Source organism: Oncorhynchus clarkii, chromosome 5 (assembly GCF_045791955.1).
Source record: "Oncorhynchus clarkii lewisi isolate Uvic-CL-2024 chromosome 5, UVic_Ocla_1.0, whole genome shotgun sequence".
Taxonomy (NCBI): domain Eukaryota; kingdom Metazoa; phylum Chordata; class Actinopteri; order Salmoniformes; family Salmonidae; genus Oncorhynchus; species Oncorhynchus clarkii.
This window is the reverse complement of record NC_092151.1, coordinates 87,413,812-87,436,538: the sequence shown is the minus strand read 5'-3', so window position 1 is coordinate 87,436,538 and position 22,727 is coordinate 87,413,812. Positions and strand designations below refer to the sequence as shown.

Genomic DNA, 22,727 nt, shown 5'->3' with positions numbered 1-22,727 from the left:
GGTACCCTTCTGAAACATTTGGCCTCGTCTAAAACACTTTAGATCACTTCTGACACATTCTGCCTGTCCTAGAACATAGTGGAACACATCTGATACATTTAGGCTGTCCTAGAACACAGTGGAACACTTCTGACACATTCTACCTTTCCTAGAACACAGTGGAACACTTCTGATACTTTCTGCCTGTTCTAGAACACAGTGTAACCCTTCTGACACATTCTGCCTGTTGTAGAACACAGTGGAACACTTCTGACACATTCTGGTTGTCCTAAAACAAAGAGGAACTCTTCTGACACATTCTGCCTGTCCAGGAACACAGTGGAACACTTCTGACACATTCTGCTTGTTCTAGAACACAGTGGAATACTTCTGACACATTCTGCCTGTCCTAGAACATTATGGAACACGTCTGATCAATTCTGGCTGTTCTAGAAAACAGTGGAACACTTCCGACACTTTCTACCTGTCCTAGAACACAGTGGAACATTTCTGTCACATTCTTTCTGTTCTAGAACACAGTGGAATACTTCTGACACATTCTGCCTGTCCTAGAAAACAGTGGAACACCTCCGACACTTTCCACCTGTCCTAGAACACAGTGGAACATTTCTGTCACATTCTTTCTGTTCTAGAACACAGTGGAATATTTCTGACACATTCTGCCTGTCCTAGAACACAGTGGAACACTTTGAAACATTCTGCCTCTTCTAGAACATTATGGAACACGTCTGATCAATTCTGGCTGTCCTAGTACACAGTGGAACCCTTCTGACACATTCTACCTGTCCTCGAACACAGTGGAACACTTCTGTCAAATTCTTTCTGTTCTAGAACACAGTGGAACACTTCTGACATATTATCCCTGTCCTAGAACACAGTGGAACACTTCTGACACCTTATTTCTGTTCTAGAACGCAGTGGAACCCTTCTGAAACATTCTGCCTCTTCTAAAAACACAGTGGATCACCTCTGACACATTCTGCCTGTCCTAGAACACAGTGGAACCCTTCTGACACATTTTGCCTGTCCGAGAACACAGTGGAACACTTCTGACACATTCTGCTTGTTCCAGAACACAGTGGAACACCTCTGACACATTCTGCCTGTCCTAGAACACAGTGGAACACTTCTGAAACATTCTGCCTCTTCTAGAACATTATGGAACACGTCTGATCAATTCTGGCTGTTCTAGAACACAGTGGAAGACTTCTGTCAAATTCGTTCTGTTCTAGAACACAGTGGAACACTTCTGACACATTCTGCCTGTCCTAGAACAGAGTGGAACACTTCTGACACATTCTGCCTGTTCTAGAATACAGTGGAACACTTCTGACACATTCTGCCTATCCTAGAACACAGCGGAACACTTCTGACATATTCCCCCTGTCATAGAACACAGTGGAACACCTCTGACACATTTAGCCTCTTCTAGAACATTATGGAACACGTCTGATCAATTCTGGCTGTCCTAGAACACAGTGGAACACTTCTGTCAAATTTGTTCTGTTCTAGAACACAGTGGAACCCTTCTGAAACATTCTGCCTGTCCTAGAACACAGTGGAACACTTCTGACACATCCTGGCTGTCCTAGAACACAGTAGAACACTTCTGACACATTCTGCTTGTTCTAGAACACAGTGGAACACTTCTGAAACATTCTGCCTGTTCTAGAACACAGGGGACTGTGTTGGGGCGTGGGGAGAGGGGTCTGTGTTTGGGAGCAGGGAGAGGGGACTGTGTTGGGGAGAGGGGACTGTGTTGGGGAGTGGGGACTGTGTTGGGGAGCGGCGACTGTGTTGGGGAGTGGGGGGAGGGGACTGTGGTAGGAGTGGGGAGAGGGGACTGTGTTGGGGAGAGGGGACTGTGTTTGGAGCAGGGAGAGGGACTGTGTTGGGGAATGGGGACTGTGTTGGGTAAAGGGGACTGTGTTTGGTAAAGGGGACTGTGTTGGGGAGAGGGGGCTGTGTTGGGGAGTGGGGAGTGGGGAATGTGTTAGGGAGTGGGGAGAGGGGTCTGTGTTTGGCAGCGAGGAGGGGTCTGTGTTTGGGAGCAAGGAGAGGGGTCTGTGTTTGGGGAGTGGGGAGAGGGGTCTGTGTTTGGGGAGTGGGGAGAGGGGTCTGTGTTTGGGGGCAGGGAGAGGGGTCTGTGTTTGGGAACAGGGAGAGGGGTCTGTGTTTGGGAGCAGGGAGAGGGGTCTGTGTTTGGGAGCAGGGAGAGAGGTCTGTGTTTGGGAGCAGGGAGAGGGGTCTGTGTTTGGGAGCAGGGAGAGGGGTCTGTGTTTGGGAGCAGGGAGAGGGGTCTGTGTTTGGGAGCAGGGAGAGGGGTCTGTGTTTGGGGGCAGGGAGAGGGGTCTGTGTTTGGGAGCAGGGAGAGGGGTCTGTGTTTGGGAGCAGGGAGAGGGGTCTGTGTTTGGGAGCAGGGAGAGAGGTCTGTGTTTGGGAGCAGGGAGAGGGGTCTGTGTTTGGGAGCAGGGAGAGGGGTCTGTGTTTGGGGGCAGGGAGAGGGGTCTGTGTTTGGGAGCAGGGAGAGGGGTCTGTGTTTGGGAGCAGGGAGAGGGGTCTGTGTTTGAGAGCAGGGAGAGGGGTCTGTGTTTGGGAGCAGGGAGAGGGGTCTGTGTTTGGGAGCAGGGAGAGGGGTCTGTGTTTGGGAGCAGGGAGAGGGGTCTGTGTTTGGGAGCAGGGAGGTTGTGTTGCCCAGAGCCCCATTCCCAAGGGGTGTAAATCTGAACCCGCAGACATACTCCAGTCCAACTAACACAGTGTGGAGAGGAGTGAGACACACATACACACATAAATGTACACATGCATACACAAACACACGGACAAAAACATTTGCAAGCTTACACACACACACAGAGAAATACACACACACCTTGCACGATGAGGTAGATGCGTTCGATTGAAACTCCTCCCTCGTTGGTGGCGACACACTCGTACCAGCCGGCGTCGTCGGGGCCAATGGAGTTTATGTCCAGTGAGAGGTTGGCCAGGGGGCGCCGGCGGGGGTCTAGCCGGGCGTCCACACCCCCTCTGTGCCAGGTCAGGTTGAACTGGACCGTACTGGCCACATGGCAGGTCAGAACAGCACTGGAACCTGGAGTCGCTGTCACATTACCGCCCACTGTGATTGCTGGAGGGGGCTCTGTGGAGAGAGAGAGAGCGAGAGAGAGAGAGAGAGAGAGAGAGAGAGAGAGAGAGAGAGAGAGAGACAGAGAGACAGAGAGACAGAGAGACGGATGGGGGTAGACAGGGAGCGAGAGACAGAGAGAAGGGAGATAGACAGAAAGAGAGACAGAGAGAGAGAAGGGAGGGAGGGAGATAGACAGAAAGAGAGACAGAGAGAGAGAAGGGAGGGAGATAGACAGAAAGAGAGACAGAGAGAGGGGAGATAGACAGAAAGAGAGACAATGATAAGGGAGGGAGACAGATAGAAAGAGAGAGATTCTCCAAAAACATTGAGCCGCAAACAACCTTTACCCCTGTACTGCTCAGCTTCATAGGGCCTGTCGTCAATCATCTCTAAGAGGTTTACCAAAAATATGCATGGAAAAACAGGGGGAAGGGGAGGAGGGGAGGAGGAAAAAGGGGAAGGAGCTCTGACCTGTGTTCCACGGGTGAAATGAAATACGGGTGAAATGGTCACCCTGTTTATAACATCACTGGCTCTGGGACAAAACCAAGCCAGAGCAGTGGGAGGGAGGGAGGGAGGGAGGGAGGGAGGGAGGGAGGGAGGGAGGGAGGGAGGGAGGGAGGGAGGGAGGGGAGCTCGAGCGCCACCCTGTTCAACATATATATCAACGAATTGGCCAACCAAATCATAAGAAATCAAAGGGCATGTTGTCCGGTCCTCTGGCAGTCTCTATGGGGGTACCACAGGGTTCAATTCTCGGGCCGACTCTTTTCTCTGTATATATCAATGATGTTGCTCTTGCTGCGGGCGATTCCCTGATCCACCTCTACGCAGACGACACCATTCTGTATACTTCTGGCCCTTCCTTGGACACTGTGCTATCTAACCTCCAAACGAGCTTCAATGCCATACAACACTCCTTCCGTGGCCTCCAACTGCTCTTAAATGCTAGTAAAACCAAATGCATGCTTTTTAACCGTTCGCTGCCTGCACCCACACGCCCGACTAGCATCACCACCGTGGATGGTTCCGACCTAGAATATGTGGACATCTATAAGTACCTAGGTGTCTGGCTAGACTGCAAACTCTCCTTCCAGACTCATATCAAACATCTCCAATCCAAAATCAAATCTAGAGTCGGCTTTCTATTTCGCAACAAAGCCTCCTTCACTCACGCCGCCAAACTTACCCTAGTAAAACTGACTATCCTACCGATCCTCGACTTCGGCGATGTCATCTACAAAATAGCTTCCAATACTCTACTCAGCAAACTGGATGCAGTTTATCACAGTGCCATCCGTTTTGTTACTAAAGCACCTTATACCACCCACCACTGTGACCTGTATGCTCTAGTCGGCTGGCCCTCGCTACATGTTCGTCGCCAGAGAGAGAGAGAGAGTGAGAGAAAGGTCCCCAGGCAATGTTTCTAGTTCTTAGTTATAATAATGGTAAACGTTGCCTTCTGATGTAATACATAGTAAATATAAAATGGTTTGAAACTATGGTCCATAAAGCTATGCAACATTACCTACATGAGACATATCATGCATAACCATGACCCATAATGCTGTGCTACATTATCTTACATATCATGCATAACCATGGCCCATAACTCTGTGCTACATTACCTTACATATCATGCATAACCATGGCCCATAACTCTGCGCTACATTATCTTACATATCATGCATAACCATGGCCCATGGCCAGAGGCCTATGAGGCATAGACAGAGGTCAGACTGAGAGCAAGGTTCTCCCCCATGCTGAGTCCCAAATGGCACCCTATTCCCTATGTAGTGCACTAGTTTTGACCAGGGCCCTATATAGTGCACTAGTTTTGACCAGGGCCCACAGGGTACAGGATGAACACACACTAACCCTGAGCCCTATAAAAGCCAAACCCACGTCCCCTGGGGCTTGGTTTGTAGCCGTACATCATCACCGGCTCTGTCCCAATGAGCATGAAGTAAACCTGCTTCACTTACCGCTACATTTCACTTCAGGAATCCATCCCCACTGCTGTGTGTGTGTGTGTGTGTGTGTGTGTGTGTGTGTGTGTGTGTGTGTGTGTGTGTGTGTGTGTGTGTGTGTGTGTGTGTGTGTGTGTGTGTGTGTGTGTGTGTTTGAATGAGTGTTTGTGTAGGGTAATCATACAACCCCCAACTGAGCAAAATACTTATTGTGGGTTCCATTATACACCACTACTTAATGTTTCCACATGTAATGTATTGTAATGTATAGACTCACTTCTTTAGGTGGGCGGTATCTAACCATACCAAGGCTAATTGGTTAATACTCAAGTGTCCTATACCCTGGGGACCTGAGAGTAAGATGGAGTAGGGGCGTAACTTTGGTTTTAGAAGTGGGAGGGACATTTATTTATTTATTTTTTATCCAGTCGAATCAACACTCCAAACATCATGTGGCGGGATCATGACTCCAGTGAAAGTTCTGGTTCTGAGAGTAAGATGGAGTCAGATATGTAGTTCTGAGAGTATGATGGAGTCAGATATGTAGTTCTGAGAGTATGATGGAGTCAGATATGTAGTTCTGAGAGTAAGATGGAGTCAGATATGTAGTTCTGAGAGTATGATGGAGTCAGATATGTAGTTCTGAGAGTATGATGGAGTCAGATATGTAGTTCTGAGAGTAAGAAGGAGTCAGATATGTAGTTCTGAGAGTAAGAGGGAGTCAGATATGTAGTTCTGAGAGTATGATTGAGTCAGATATGTAGTTCTGAGAGTATGATGGAGTCAGATATGTAGTTCTGAGAGTATGATGGAGTCAGATATGTAGTTCTGAGAGTAAGAAGGAGTCAGATATGTAGTTCTGAGAGTAAGAGGGAGTCAGATATGTAGTTCTGAGAGTATGATGGAGTCAGATATGTAGTTCTGAGAGTATGATGGAGTCAGATATGTAGTTCTGAGAGTATGATGGAGTCAGATATGTAGTTCTGAGAGTATGATGGAGTCAGATATGTAGTTCTGAGAGTATGATGGAGTCAGATATGTAGTTCTGAGAGTAAGAAGGAGTCAGATATGTAGTTCTGAGAGTAAGATGGAGTCAGATATGTAGTTCTGAGAGTAAGAAGGAGTCAGATATGTAGTTCTGAGAGTAAGATGGAGTCAGATATGTAGTTCTGAGAGTAAGATGGAGTCAGATATGTAGTTCTGAGAGTAAGAGGGAGTCAGATATGTAGTTCTGAGAGTAAGAGGGAGTCAGATATGTAGTTCTGAGAGTATGATGGAGTCAGATATGTAGTTCTGAGAGTAAGAAGGAGTCAGATATGTAGTTCTGAGAGTAAGATGGAGTCAGATATGTAGTTCTGAGAGTAAGAGGGAGTCAGATATGTAGTTCTGAGAGTAAGAGGGAGTCAGATATGTAGTTCTGAGAGTAAGAGGTTGTCAGGTATGTCGTTTTTGGTTCCCAGACCTTTCTACTTGGCGTGCACTGACTTGGCCTGTGTTGCCATAGAGATGACAGAGCGGTATGGGTCAGGGGTCAGGGGGTGGTCCTACCTGAGACATCCAGGAAGGTTCGGGCGTGTCCTGTCCCAGCGTTGCTGATGGCGATGCACTCGTAGAAGCCCTCATCCGTCAGAGTCACCTGGGCCAGCTCCCACAATGCATTGGCTGACTCCCTGCCAAAGGGACAGAGACACAAAACATTCACATACTGTACTGTGCCATGATGTGATTTAAGATCTAGAACAGGGAGATATTAGAGTTTGGATGATGTGTGTAAAACTAGGAGCCCACTATCTAGCTAATAATATGATGCTTATTGAATGCCTTCAGACTGTATTGGAAACGCCATTCATTTCACAGGCTTCCATTTATCCTCCCTCTTCTTCTCCCCTCCCCTCCTTCGTCTCCCTCTCCTCTCCCCTCCCCTTCCTCCCAAATACTGTCCTATATTACCTGAAGAGCTGATCGACACCCAGGCTTTTCCCCTCCCTGGTGAAGCGCAGGGTGAAGGGGAGGAGGCTGTCTACCTGGCAGGAGATGGTCCCTCTCTGCAGGTAGTACCCCGGGGTGGTGGGGGGCATCACAACCTTAGGTGCATCTGGCAGGGGTTAGGGGTGGGACAGGGTAGGGCAAGAACGGACAGACATTGTTATTGTTAACATCCAGAACATGTACTAACATTGGGAACCCTATCCTAAAACTATCCAGTGGGAAATACAGTGCCTTGCGAAAGTATTCGGCCCCCTTGAACTTTGCGACCTTTTGCCACATTTCAGGCTTCAAACATAAAGATATAAAACTGTATTTTTTTGTGAAGAATCAACAACAAGTGGGACACAATCATGAAGCGGAACGACATTTATTGGATGTTTCAAACTTTTTTAACAAATCAAAAACTGAAAAATTGGGCGTGCAAAATTATTCAGCCCCTTTACTTTCAGTGCAGCAAACTCTATCCAGAAGTTCAGTGAGGATCTCTGAATGATCCAATGTTGACCTAAATGACTTATGATGATAAATACAATCCACCTGTGTGTAATCAAGTCTCCGTATAAATGCACCTGCACCGTGATAGTCTCAGAGGTCCGTTAAAAGCGCAGAGAGCATCATGAAGAACAAGGAACACACCAGGCAGGTCCGAGATACTGTTGTGAAGAAGTTTAAAGCCGGATTTGGATACAAAAATATTTCCCAAGCTTTAAACATCCCAAGGAGCACTGTGCAAGCGATAATATTGAAATGGAAGGAGTATCAGACCACTGCAAATCTACCAAGACCTGGGCGTCCCTCTAAACTTTCAGCTCATACAAGGAGAAGACTGATCAGAGATGTAGCCAAGAGGCCCATGATCACTCTGGATGAACTGCAGAGATCTACAGCTGAGGTGGGAGACTCTGTCCATAGGACAACAATCAGTCGTATCTGGCCTTTATGGAAGAGTGGCAAGAAGAAAGCCATTTCTTAAAGATATCCATAAAAAGTGTCATTTAAAGTTTGCCACAAGCCACCTGGGAGACACACCAAACATGTGGAAGAAGGTGCTCTGGTCAGATGAAACCAAAATTGAACTTTTTGGCAACAATGCAAAACGTTATGTTTGGCGTAAAAGCAACACAGCTGAACACACCATCCCCACTGTCAAACATGGTGGTGGCAGCATCATGGTTTGGGCCTGCTTTTCTTCAGCAGGGACAGGGAAGATGGTTAAAATTGATGGGAAGATGGATGGAGCCAAATACAGGACCATTCTGGAAGAAAACCTGATGGAGTCTGCAAAAGACCTGAGACTGGGACGGAGATTTGTCTTCCAACAAGACAATGATCCAAAACATAAAGCAAAATCTACAATGGAATGGTTCAAAAATAAACATATCCAGGTGTTAGAATGGCCAAGTCAAAGTCCAGACCTGAATCCAATCGAGAATCTGTGGAAAGAACTGAAAACTGCTGTTCACAAATGCTCTCCATCCAACCTCACTGAGCTCGAGCTGTTTTGCAAGGAGGAATGGGAAAAAATTTCAGTCTCTCGATGTGCAAAACTGATAGAGACATACCCCAAGCGACTTACAGCTGTAAGCGCAGCAAAAGGTGGCGCTACAAAGTATTAACTTAAGGGGGCTGAATAATTTTACACGCCCAATTTTTCAGCTTTTGATTTGTTAAAAAAGTTTGAAATATCCAATAAATGTCGTTCCACTTCATGATTGTGTCCCACTTGTTGTTGATTCTTCACAAAAAAATACAGTTTTATATCTTTATGTTTGAAGCCTGAAATGTGGCAAAAGGTCGCAAAGTTCAAGGGGGCCGAATACTTTCGCAAGGCACTGTATACAATTGAATTTATCTTAAACCACTTGTTTAATGGATAATTGCTCAATCGCTATCGAACTTTGTATTCATGGATGGAACTCTTCATTTGCATCAATTTGTATTTGTAATTGTATTAAATATTTTCTTCTCTTCGCTAAAAATAATCACTAAGAAAACACTGAAATATCTGGGGGGAGGAGTCACTGGGGGGTGGGGGGGGGGGTCACTGGCTGCCTCCCAAATTCCTTATACTGTGTACTACTTGACCAGAGCCCTTTGCCACTGACAAAACCACTGTTAGTCCAGGTAACTGACCAGGAACAATACTGGAGAAGGACACACTGGAGACCCTCTGGAACAGGAAGCCGTCCTTGTCATAACCTGTGACCCGCAGGAAGAAGGCCTCTTTCGGCGGGACAAACTCTGTGATGTTCCAGATGGTTCCTGTCAGGGGACTTCCCGTCCCAGCGTTTGGATAGTACCGCACTGGGAGAGTCTTAATCACACCGCCTGTGATTGATACAAGCTCCAGCCTATCAGCTCGCGCCGGATGGGACAGCCCTGTGGTGTTCAGCAGGATGTAAGTGGCGATACCTGGAGAGGGAGGAAGGGAGGTTAGGATAGAGGGAGGGAGGTAGGGAGGGAGGGAGGGGGATGGGGGAGAAAGGGGGAGAAAGGGGGAGGTTAGGAGACGGCAACAAGAGGATGATAAGAATAGTGTCAAATTTGTCAGATTCATAAATCTCCAAATAATTTGAAAAAACTAATACCAAATATCCTTGAAACTTAAACATGAAATTAAGCTAAGGTAAAGCTCACAAAAGATAGCTATTTTTCCAAAAGGTAACATCCCACCATTTCCAGTCAAACTAAAGGAGCAGGTGTGTGATGGTACAATGTGGGTCACGTGATCTTACTGACCTTGAACTGGCCGGCTGGAGGTCATCTTGAAGTCCAGAGTGGGCTTCCTGGAAAATCCGGCCCGGAAGTCGATGGTGCTGACTCCTGAGATCCGGACTGAGTGTCTGCCCTCGCTAGACGTCTAGAGAGTAGGGAAATAGGTCAAAGGTTAGAATCATCTTAGGTCAGATTAGATTATATTAGAGCAGTGGGGTGCTGCAGTGGGGTCGCTAAAATCTCTATATACACCATACCGTTCAAAGGTTTGGGGTCACATAATTTTTTTTTTTTTAATGAATAAATAAAACTTAGAAATGTCATTGTTTTTGAAAGAAAATCAAATGTTTTGTCCATTAAAATAACATTAAATTGATCAGAAATACAGTGCAGACATTGTTAATGTTGTAAATGACTATTGTAGCTGGAATGGAATATCTACATAGGTGTACAGAGGCCCATCATCAGCAAACATCACTCCTGTGTTCCAATGGCACATTTTTTTAAATTTAACTAGGCAAGTCAGTTAAGAACAAATTCCTATTTTCAATGACGGCCTAGGACCAGTGAGTTAACTGACTTGTTCGGGGGCAGAACGACAGATTTTTACCTTGTCTCCTCAGGGATTCGATCTTGGAACCGTTCGGTTACTAGTCCAACACTCTAACCATTAGGTTACCTGCCACCCCATCAGCCTATCGACGTTGTGTTAGCTAATCCAAGTTTATAATTTTAAAAGGCTAATTGATTATTAGAAAACCCTTTTGCAATTATGTTAGCACAGCTGAAAACTCTTGGTCTGATTAAAGAAGCAATAAAAGTGGCCTTCTTTAGACTAGTTGAGTATCTGGAGCATCAGCATTTGTGGGTTCGATTACAGGCTCAAAATGACCAGAGAAAATAACTTTCTTCTGAAACTCGTCAGTCTATTCTTGTTCTGAGAATTGAAGGCTATTCCAGGTAAGAAATTGCCAAGAAACTGAAGATCTCGTACAACGCTGTGCACTACTCCCTTCACAGAACAGTGCAAACTGGCGCTAACCAGAATTTAATGAGGAGTGGGAGGCCCCAGTGCACAATTGAGCAAGAGGACAAGTACATTAGACTGACTAGTTTGAGAAACAGACACCTCAAAGTCCTCAACTGGCAGCTTCATTAAATAGTACCCGCAAAACACCAGTCTCAACGTCAACAGTGAAGAGGTGACTCCGGGATGCTGGCCTTCTAGACAGAGTTGCAAAGAAAAAGCCATATCTCAGACTGGCCAATAAAAAGAAAAGATTAAGATGGGCTAAAGAACACAGACACTGGACAGAGGAAGATTAGAAAAAAGTGTTATGGACAGACAAATCTAAGTTTGAGGTGTTCAGATCACAAAGAAGAACATTCGTGAGGCGCAGAAAAAATGAAAAGATGCCGTCTGTCAAGCACAGTGGAGACAATGTGATGGTCTTGGGGTGCTTTGGTGATGGTAAAGTGGGAGATTTGTACAGGGTAAAAGGGATCTTGAAGAAGGAAGGCTATCCCTACATTTTGCAATGCCATACCATACCCTGTGGACTTGACCGTATGGTACGTAAGAAGTGCTCATCAAGCCAATCCAACTTGTGCGAGGTGCTTCAGGAAGCATGCGCTGAAAACACTTCAGATTACCTCAACAAATTGACAACTAGAATGCCAAAGGTCTGCAAGGCTGTAATTGCTGCAACTAGAGGATTCTTTGACGAAAGCTAAATTTGAAGGACACAATTATTATTTCAAATAGAAATCATTACATATTACCTTGTCAATGTCTTGACTGTATTTCCTATTCATTTCGAAACTCATTTCATGTATGTTTTCATGGAAAACAAGGGCCTTTCTAAGTGACCTCAAAACATTCGAACGGTAGTATACAGTGGTGCAAAAAAGTATTTAGTCAGCCACCAATTGTGCAAGTTCTCCCACTTAAAAAGATGAGAGAGGCCTGTAATTTTCATCATAGTTACACTTCAACTATGACAGACAAAACGAGAAAAAAAATCCAGAAAATCACATTGTAGGATTTTTTATGAATTTATTTGCAAATGATGGTGGAAAATAAGTATTTGGTCACCTACAAACAAGCAAGATTTCTAGCTCTCACAGACCTGTAACTTCTTCTTTAAGAGGCTCCTCTGTCCTCCACTCGTTACCTGTATTAATGGCACCTGTTTGAACTTGTTATCAGTATAAAAGACACCTGTCCACAACCTCAAACAGTCACACTCCAAATTCCACTATAGCCAAGACCAAAGAGCTGTCAAAGGACACCAGAAACAAAATTGTAGACCTGCACCAGGCTGGGAAGACTGAATCTGAAATAGGTAAGCAGCTTGGTTTGAAGAAATCAACTGTGGGAGCAATTATTAGGAAATGGAAGACATACAAGACCACTGATAATCTCCCTCGATCTGGGGCTCCACGCAAGATCTCACCACGTGGGGTCAAAATGATCACAAGAACGGTGAGCAAAAATCCCAGAACCACACGGGGGGACCTAGTGAATGACCTGCAGAGAGCTGAGACCAAAGTAACAAAGCCTACCATCAGTAACACACTACAGGGACTCAAATCCTGCAGTGCCAGACGTGTCCCCCCTGCTTAAGCCAGTACATGTCCAGGCCCGTCTGAAGTTTGCTAGAGAACATTTGGATGATCCAGAAGAAGATTGGGAGAATGTCATATGGTCAGATGAAACAAAAATATAACTTTTTGGTAAAAACTCAACTTGTCGTGTTTGGAAGACAAAGAATGCTGAGTTGCATCCAAAGAACACCATACCTACTGTGAAGCATGGGGGTGGAAACATCATGCTTTGGGGCTGTTTTTCTGCAAAGGGACCAGGACGACTGATCCGTGTAAAGGAAAAAATGAATGGGGCCATGTATCGTGAGATTTTGAGTGAAAACCTCCTTCCATCAGCAAGGGCATTGAAGATGAAACGTGGCTGGGTCTTTCAGCATGACAATGATCCCAAACACACCACCCGGGCAACGAAGGAGTGGCTTCGTAAGAAGCATTTCAAGGTCCTGGAGTGGCCTAGACAGTCTCCAGATCTCAACCATATAGAAAATCTTTGGAGGGAGTTGAAAGTCCGTGTTGCCCAGCAACAGCCCCAAAACATCACTGCTCTAGAGGAGATCTGCATGGAGGAATGGGCCAAAATACCAGCAACAGTGTGTGAAAACCTTGTGAAGACTTACAGAAAACGTTTGACCTCTGTCATTGCCAACAAAGGGTATATAACAAAGTATTGAGATAAACTTTTGTTATTGACCAAATACTTATTTTCCACCATAATTTGCAAATAAATTCATAAAAAATCCTACAATGTGATTTTCTGGATTTTTTTTTCATTTTGTCTGTCATAGTTGAAGTGTAACTATGATGAAAATTACAGGCCTCTCTCATCTTTTTAAGTGGGAGAACTTGCACAATTGAATCCTACAGACGAAGAACCATATATGTGACAATTTTTCCATTTTAAGATAATCAGTTATTTTTATATTATTAATTGTGTGTACCACATTAGGTGTTTTATGGTTGACAAATAATTCACCATACCCATATCTTCCAACAACAATTTATATTTATTTGTTATTTCAAAAAATATTTTTTTTATTGCCGTTTTAATTTTTAGAATGTGGAAGAACAGTATATCTCCAGTGATGATTTCAGTTTGTGGAAGAACAGTGTGACATTTTGCATGACTCTTGTAAGATGTCCTGTTTTAACACCTGATATGATGTTTTAAGTACTTTCAAGTACAGACGCCCTTCATGTAAATAACTTAAATGCAATATGCAGTTCATTCATTTGTATGGAGGTTCATTTAAAGGTGGTCTATCAACTTTAGCAATGATGACTTTTCTTAAAAGTTGAGTCATGAAATCTTAGTCTCATTTAAAATGAAGCCCTCAATGTGAACATACCATAGAACTACAAAACACTCCCAATCTATACAGAGAATGAGTTTGTATTGCACCATTGTGTAACACAGCACTTTTAGAGTTAACGTTAATGTACGTATCATTACTGTCAAAGTTAAACTATGCAAGTGTTCAATATAGCTATTGTAATAATAGGCGTTTTGTCTTATTTCTAACCTGTTCTAAGCCGGAGAGAATCAACGCTTGTTGTTTCTCGTATGGGGCAGTGTAGAAACTGTTGAACAGATGCCGCTTGCGCTCATCAGTCACTTTCCACACTCCTTTCTGCACGTCGTGGAACACGCTCTTCCCTGCAGGATACAGTGTAACTAGCTACTGTAGCCATGTCGAATCATCCGGTGGACGGAGAAAAAGTAGCTAGCTATGTTTCTTCTATAATCTAGCAATAACATTTGTAACGATAATGAATGAGTTAGTAGCCAACGAACTTTAGCTAATATGTTTTCTCTATAGTTACAAATTAGACAACCCACAACATACATGTTAGTTACTGTACTCTATAGCTAGCTAGCTTGATTGTTTGATATACGGTTCTTCCACATACCTTTTTTGGACAGCTTTTCCCAGTTTTTTTCTTGACCCTTACGATTTGTATAGGGTTTTCCCGCATCCCGTAAGATCTTCCTTTGCCTGTCTTTCCATTCTTTTAGTTTTGTTTTACGTTTCTTTCCCACATTTCTGCGATTTTCATCAGCAACAGAAAGGTTGTGCGCTTGTCCGTCCATTCTGAGTGGTGCACATAAACGGTTATTCCACGAGAGCCTATCTTTAAATTTAAAATTATTGTTAATTAGCGCGTGGAAAGCTTGTGAAACCGGTTCACTATAGAAAAAGGGTGTCCAATAATGATTGTTCATGTATATCTCATTTTTTTTGTAAATGTCACATATATGGTTCTTCGTCTGTAGGATTCAATTGGTGGCTGACTAAATATGTATTTTTTGGGGGGGAGGCAAAATATTAAGAGTACAGATTATTGTATGGGACAATATACAAACGTATTTGAAAAATATTATTTGATAAGAGATGAAAATCAATGAATTGAAGGTTATTTTTTTGTTAAAATCTAAATGTACAGATTTTCAGGTTGTGTCATTAGATTTGTAGTGTGGTCGCAATAGATTATTATGGGAAAAAATTGTGTCCCCTGAAATTCTGGCAAAAAAAATAGGTCCCCGCTTAAAGAGTTTGAATAACACTGTATTGGAGTGTTGTTTGGGATGTGGGATCACACACAATGACAATGTCTGCATCTGTATCCTAAACCTACTGTATACAGTGGTTTGTGTCATACAAGACAAGTTTAGAATCCATCACAATAGAGTTGATAAAAAGCAGGGTTTCATGATGATGTCACTAAACACTGGTTAGGAGCAGGGTTTCATGATGATGTCACTAAACACTGGTTAGGAGCAGGGTGTCATGATGATGTCACTAAACACTGGTTAGGAGCAGGGTTTCATGATGATGTCACTAAACACTGGTTAGGAGCAGGGTTTCATGATGATGTCACTAAACACTGGTTAGGAGCAGGGTTTCATGATGATGTCACTAAACACTGGTTAGGAGCAGGGTTTCATGATGATGTCACTAAACACTGGTTAGGAGCAGGGTGTCATGATGATGTCACTAAACACTGGTTAGGAGCAGGGTTTCATGATGATGTCACTAAACACTGGTTAGGAGCAGGGTTTCATGATGATGTCACTAAACACTGGTTAGGAGCAGGATTTCATGATGATGTCACTAAACACTGGTTAGGAGCAGGGAGTCATGATGATGTCACTAAACACTGGTTAGGAGCAGGGTTTCATGATGATGTCACTAAACACTGGTTAGGAGCAGGGTTTCATGATGATGTCACTAAATACTGGTTAGGAGCAGGGTTTCATGATGATGTCACTAAACACTGGTTAGGAGCAGGGTTTCATGATGATGTCACTAAACACTGGTTAGGAGCAGGGTTTCATGATGATGTCACTAAACACTGGTTAGGAGCAGGGTTTCATGATGATGTCACTAAACACTGGTTAGGAGCAGGGTTTCATGATGATGTCACTAAACACTGGTTAGGAGCAGGGTTTCATGATGATGTCACTAAACACTGGTTAGGAGCAGGGTTTCATGATGATGTCACTAAACACTGGTTAGGAGCAGGGTGTCATGATGATGTCACTAAACACTGGTTAGGAGCAGGGTTTCATGATGATGTCACTAAACACTGGTTAGGAGCAGGGTTTCATGATGATGTCACTAAACACTGGTTAGGAGCAGGGTTTCATGATGATGTCACTAAACACTGGTTAGGAGCAGGGTTTCATGATGATGTCACTAAACACTGGTTAGGAGCAGGGTGTCATGATGATGTCACTAAACACTGGTTAGGAGCAGGGTTTCATGATGATGTCACTAAACACTGGTTAGGAGCAGGGTTTCATGATGATGTCACTAAACACTGGTTAGGAGCAGGATTTCATGATGATGTCACTAAACACTGGTTAGGAGCAGGGTGTCATGATGATGTCACTAAACACTGGTTAGAAGCAGGGTTTCATGATGATGTCACTAAACACTGGTTAGGAGCAGGGTTTCATGATGATGTCACTAAACACTGGTTAGGAGCAGGGTGTCATGATGATGTCACTAAACACTGGTTAGGAGCAGGGTTTCATGATGATGTCACTAAACACTGGTTAGGAGCAGGATTTCATGATGATGTCACTAAACACTGGTTAGGAGCAGGGTTTCATGATGATGTCACTAAACACTGGTTAGGAGCAGGGTTTCATGATGATGTCACTAAGCACTGGTTAGGAGCAGGGTTTCATGATGATGTCACTAAACACTGGTTAGGAGCAGGGTTTCATGATGATGTCACTAAACACTGGTTAGGAGCAGGGTTTCATGATGATGTCACTAAACACTGGTTAGGAGCAGGGTTTCATGATGATGTCACTAAACACTGGTTAGGAGCAGGGTTTCATGATGATGTCACTAAACACTGGTTAGGAGCAGGGTTTCATGATGATGTCACTAAACACTGGTTAGGAGCAGGGTTTCATGATGATGTCACTAAACACTGGTTAGGAGCAGGGTTTCATGATGATGTCACTAAACACTGGTTAGGAGCAGGGTTTCATGATGATGTCACTAAACACTGGTTAGGAGCAGGGTTTCATGATGATGTCACTAAACACTGGTTAGGAGCAGGGTGTCATGATGATGTCACTAAACACTGGTTAGGAGCAGGGTTTCATGATGATGTCACTAAACACTGGTTAGGAGCAGGGTTTCATGATGATGTCACTAAACACTGGTTAGGAGCAGGGTTTCATGATGATGTCACTAAACACTGGTTAGGAGCAGGGTTTCATGATGATGTCACTAAACACTGGTTAGGAGCAGGGTGTCATGATGATGTCACTAAACACTGGTTAGGAGCAGGGTTTCATGATGATGTCACTAAACACTGGTTAGGAGCAGGGTTTCATGATGATGTCACTAAACACTGGTTAGGAGCAGGATTTCATGATGATGTCACTAAACACTGGTTAGGAGCAGGGAGTCATGATGATGTCACTAAACACTGGTTAGGAGCGGGGTTTCATGATGATGTCACTAAACACTGGTTAGGAGAGGGGTTTCATGATGATGTCACTAAACACTGGTTAGGAGCAGGGTTTCATGATGATGTCACTAAACACTGGTTAGGAGCAGGGTTTCATGATGATGTCACTAAACACTGGTTAGGAGCAGGGTTTCATGATGATGTCACTAAACACTGGTTAGGAGCAGGGTTTCATGATGATGTCACTAAACACTGGTTAGGAGCAGGATTTCATGATGATGTCACTAAACACTGGTTAGGAGCAGGGTTTCATGATGATGTCACTAAACACTGGTTAGGAGCAGGATTTCATGATGATGTCACTAAACACTGGTTAGGAGCAGGGTTTCATGATGATGTCACTAAATACTGGTTAGGAGCAGGGTTTCATGATGATGTCACTAAACACTGGTTAGGAGCAGGGTTTCATGATGATGTCACTAAACACTGGTTAGGAGCAGGGTTTCATGATGATGTCACTAAACACTGGTTAGGAGCAGGGTTTCATGATGATGTCACTAAACACTGGTTAGGAGCAGGGTTTCATGATGATGTCACTAAACACTGGTTAGGAGCAGGGTTTCATGATGATGTCACTAAACACTGGTTAGGAGCAGGGTTTCATGATGATGTCACTAAACACTGGTTAGGAGCAGGGTGTCATGATGATGTCACTAAACACTGGTTAGGAGCAGGGTTTCATGATGATGTCACTAAACACTGGTTAGGAGCAGGGTTTCATGATGATGTCACTAAACACTGGTTAGGAGCAGGGTTTCATGATGATGTCACTAAACACTGGTTAGGAGCAGGGTTTCATGATGATGTCACTAAACACTGGTTAGGAGCAGGGTGTCATGATGATGTCACTAAACACTGGTTAGGAGCAGGGTTTCATGATGATGTCACTAAACACTGGTTAGGAGCAGGGTTTCATGATGATGTCACTAAACACTGGTTAGGAGCAGGATTTCATGATGATGTCACTAAACACTGGTTAGGAGCAGGGTGTCATGATGATGTCACTAAACACTGGTTAGAAGCAGGGTTTCATGATGATGTCACTAAACACTGGTTAGGAGCAGGGTTTCATGATGATGTCACTAAACACTGGTTAGGAGCAGGGTGTCATGATGATGTCACTAAACACTGGTTAGGAGCAGGGTTTCATGATGATGTCACTAAACACTGGTTAGGAGAGGGGTTTCATGATGATGTCACTAAACACTGGTTAGGAGCAGGGTTTCATGATGATGATGTCACTAAACACTGGTTAGGAGCAGGGTTTCATGATGATGTCACTAAACACTGGTTAGGAGCAGGGTTTCATGATGATGTCACTAAACACTGGTTAGGAGCAGGGTTTCATGATGATGTCACTAAACACTGGTTAGGAGCAGGATTTCATGATGATGTCACTAAACACTGGTTAGGAGCAGGGTTTCATGATGATGTCACTAAACACTGGTTAGGAGCAGGATTTCATGATGATGTCCCTAAACATTGGTTAGGAGCAGGGTTTCATGATGATGTCACTAAACACTGGTTAGGAGCAGGGTTTCATGATGATGTCACTAAACACTGGTTAGGAGCAGGGTTTCATGATGATGTCACTAAACACTGGTTAGGAGCAGGGTTTCATGATGATGTCACTAAACACTGGTTAGGAGCAGGGTTTCATGATGATGTCACTAAACACTGGTTAGGAGCAGGGTTTCATGATGATGTCACTAAACACTGGTTAGGAGCAGGGTTTCATGATGATGTCACTAAACACTGGTTAGGAGCAGGGTGTCATGATGATGCCTCTAAACTTGGTCTGCTGAAGCCATCACCAGTTATTCAAATATTTTATGACCGTTTCTAAAGTTAAAACATAACAATGTGATAAGCTTAGAATGGCTGTGCCGGTATGGTGGATCCAAGATGGCTGTGCCGGTATGGTGGATCCAAGATGGCTGTGCAGGTATGGTGGATCCAAGATGGCTGTGCCGGTATGGTGGATCCAAGATGGCTGTGCCGGTATGGTGGATCCAAGATGGCTGTGCCGGTATGGTTGATCCAAGATGGCTGTGCCGGTATGGTGGATCCAAGATGGCTGTGCCGGTATGGTGGATCCAAGATGGCTGTGCAGGTATGGTGGATCCAAGATGGCTGTGCAGGTATGGTGGATCCAAGATGGCTGTGCCGGTATGGTGGATCCAAGATGGCTGTGCCGGTATGGTTGATCCAAGATGGCTGTGCCGGTATGGTGGATCCAAGATGGCTGTGCCGGTATGGTGGATCCAAGATGGCTGTGCCGGTATGGTGGATCCAAGATGGCTGTGCCGGTGTGGTGGATCCAAGATGGCTGTGCCGGTATGGTGGATCCAAGATGGCTGTGCCGGTATGGTGGATCCAAGATGGCTGTGCCGGTATGGTTGATCCAAGTTGGCTGTGCCGGTATGGTTGATCCAAGATGGCTGTGCCGGTATGGTTGATCCAAGATGGCTGTGCCAGAATGATTATGATCATGTCTCCAATTCAAGAGAAGCCAAAACATTTACATCAAATTGAACACCATTTTCCAACAAGACTGTGTACTTTGGGCAACATCTGAGGATCAAAATAATAATACTTTGTATTTTCAGCCAATTTGTTTAAAGCAGAGTTCCCCAAGTTGATCTTGGAGCGAACTATGACTACGGAGGGAAGTATGGCAGCGATTTCCACTTGTATAAACAAGACATTTACAGTGACTGAAGTGGGAGAAAGAGTATCAATCTGTCAAGCCCTGACATTGAAAAATGCCTATGATGATTTATAGCAACATCTACAATTCCCCAACAACTTGATCTTTCAGTTTGTCTGTCAGTCAGTCAGTCAGTGGTGATTTAATTTGACAAACATGAGTACTATAATCAGGGAGAAGATGAGCTGGCGTTATGGGCTCTTCATTATACTGCAGCTCTTTGAAGCAGGCCTCAAATAAACACTTAGTCATTACATTGAAATAAAGGTTGGTGAAACAGGGAAAATCCTCACCTTTACAATCAAAAGAGTTCACTGTCGTCTAGTCAGTATCAGTAACAATGACAACTCTTATAGAAAGAGATATACTGATATACTGTCTAACCATTAAGAAAACGACTTGACTACTCTTCCAAGAACATGATGAATATCAATGCATCAATACATCTTCCTCACACTCCAACCAAACCAAAGGCTATTGAGAGCAGGTACAAGTCTGGCAAATGTCTTCACCATTCAGGTGCCATTTAAAGGAGTGTGTGGGTGGCAATATCCAGCTCAATGGGGAATGTCACAAAGCAAATGCCTTAAAGCACAATCCCCGTAGTGACTGTTAAAGTGGCCTAATAGTGGCTGTAAAGCGACACACTGGGCAGAGCCACAGCAGGGCTTAGTGGGCAGACGACGGGGTCATAACTGGGAGAATTACTCTTAAAAAGACCTGTTACAATGGAGATAATAGAGCCTACAGTGGGGCAAAAAAAAAAGAAAATCACATTGTAGGATTTAGAAGCATTTGTAGGAGCATTTGGATGATCCAGAAGAAGATTGGGAGAATGTCATATGGTCAGATGAAACCAAAATATAACTTTTTGGTAAAAACTCAACTCGTCGTGTTTGGAGGACAAAGAATGCTGAGTTGCATCCAAAGAACACCATACCTACTGTGAAGCATGGGGGTGGAAACATCATGCTTTGGGGCTGTTTTTCTGCAAAGGGACCAGGACGACTGATCCGTGTAAAGGAAAGAGTGAATGGGGCCATGTATCGTGAGATTTTGAGTGAAAACCTCCTTCCATCAGCAAGGGCATTGAAGATGAAACGTGGCTGGGTCTTTCAGCATGACAATGATCCCAAACACACCACCCGGGCAACGAAGGAGTGGCTTCGTAAGAAGCATTTCAAGGTCCTGGAGTGGCCTAGCCAGTCTCCAGATCTCAACCCCATAGAAAATCTTTGGAGGGAGTTGAAAGTCCGTGTTGCCCAGCAACAGCCCCAAAACATCACTGCTCTAGAGGAGATCTGCATGGAGGAATGGGTCAAAATACCAGCAACAGTGTGTGAAAACCTTGTGAAGACTTACAGAAAACGTTTGACCTCTGTCATTGCCAACAAAGGGTATATAACAAACTATTGAGATAAACTTTTGTTATTGACCAAATACTTATTTTCCACCATTTTTTTTCTCATTTTGTCTGTCATAGTTGAAGTGTACCTATGATGAAAATTACAGGCCTTGCACAATTAGTGGCTGACTAAATACTTTTTTGCCCCACACTATATATGAAATCAGCACCTTCCTCAACACACACAGCCCCTACCCCATCACACACAGCTACAGCCCCAACCCCATCACACACAGCCCCAACCCCTACCCAATCACACACAGCCCCTATCCCATCACACACAGCCCCTACCCCATCACACACAAACCCTACCCCATCACACACAGCCCCAACCCCATCACACACAGCCCCTACCCCATCACACACAGCCCCAACCAATCACACACAGCCCCTACCCCATCACACACAGCCCCTACCCCATCACACACAGCCCCTACCCAATCACACACAGCCCCTACCCCATCACACACAAATCCTACCTCATCACACAGCCCCTACCCCATCACACACAGTCCCTAACCCTGCCTCATCACACACAACCCCTACCCCATCACACACAGCCCCTTCCCCATCACACACAGCCCCTGCCCCTATCCCAGTAGGATAGACTGCCCCTACCCCAGCAGGACATATTGCCCCTACCCCAGCAGGACAGATTGCCCCTACCCCAGCAGGACAGATTGCCCCTACCCCAGCAGGACAGATTACCCCTACCCCAGCAGGACAGATTGCCCCTACCCCATCAGGACAGACTGCCCCTACCCCAGCAGGACAGATTGCCCCTAACCTAGCAGGACAGATTGCCCCTACCCCAGCAGGACAGATTGCCCCTACCCCATCAGGACAGATTGCCCCTACCCCAGACGGATAGATTGCCCCTACCCCAGCAGGACAGATTGTCCCTACCCCAGCAGGACAGATTACCCCTACCCCAGCAGGACAGATTGCCCCTACCCCAGCAGGACAGATTGCCCCTACCCCATCAGGACAGACTGCCCCTACCCCAGCAGGACAGATTGCCCCTAACCTAGCAGGACAGATTGCCCCTACCCCAGCAGGACAGATTGCCCCTACCCCATCAGGACAGATTGCCCCTACCCCAGACGGATAGATTGCCCCTACCACAGCAGGACTGATTGCCCCTTCCTCAGCAGGACAGACTGCTCCTACCACAGCAGGACTGATTGCCCCTACCCCAGCAGGACAGAC

At 44.8% G+C, this 22,727-nt stretch overlaps 1 protein-coding gene across 1 annotated transcript in view; it reads right to left on the bottom strand.

Annotated features, from left to right (window-relative positions):
- The window catches only part of LOC139409507 (hemicentin 1), a 242,956-nt gene that overhangs the window by 142,972 nt on the left and 77,257 nt on the right, over nucleotides 1-22,727 (bottom strand). Inside the window, exons 7-11 of the mRNA XM_071154768.1 lie at nucleotides 9,829-9,949; nucleotides 9,223-9,501; nucleotides 7,051-7,195; nucleotides 6,649-6,770; nucleotides 2,873-3,142 (exon numbers count right to left, since the gene is read on the bottom strand). Coding sequence (XP_071010869.1) covers nucleotides 2,873-3,142; nucleotides 6,649-6,770; nucleotides 7,051-7,195; nucleotides 9,223-9,501; nucleotides 9,829-9,949 — 937 coding nt within the window. The remainder of the gene's footprint in view (nucleotides 1-2,872; nucleotides 3,143-6,648; nucleotides 6,771-7,050; nucleotides 7,196-9,222; nucleotides 9,502-9,828; nucleotides 9,950-22,727) is intronic.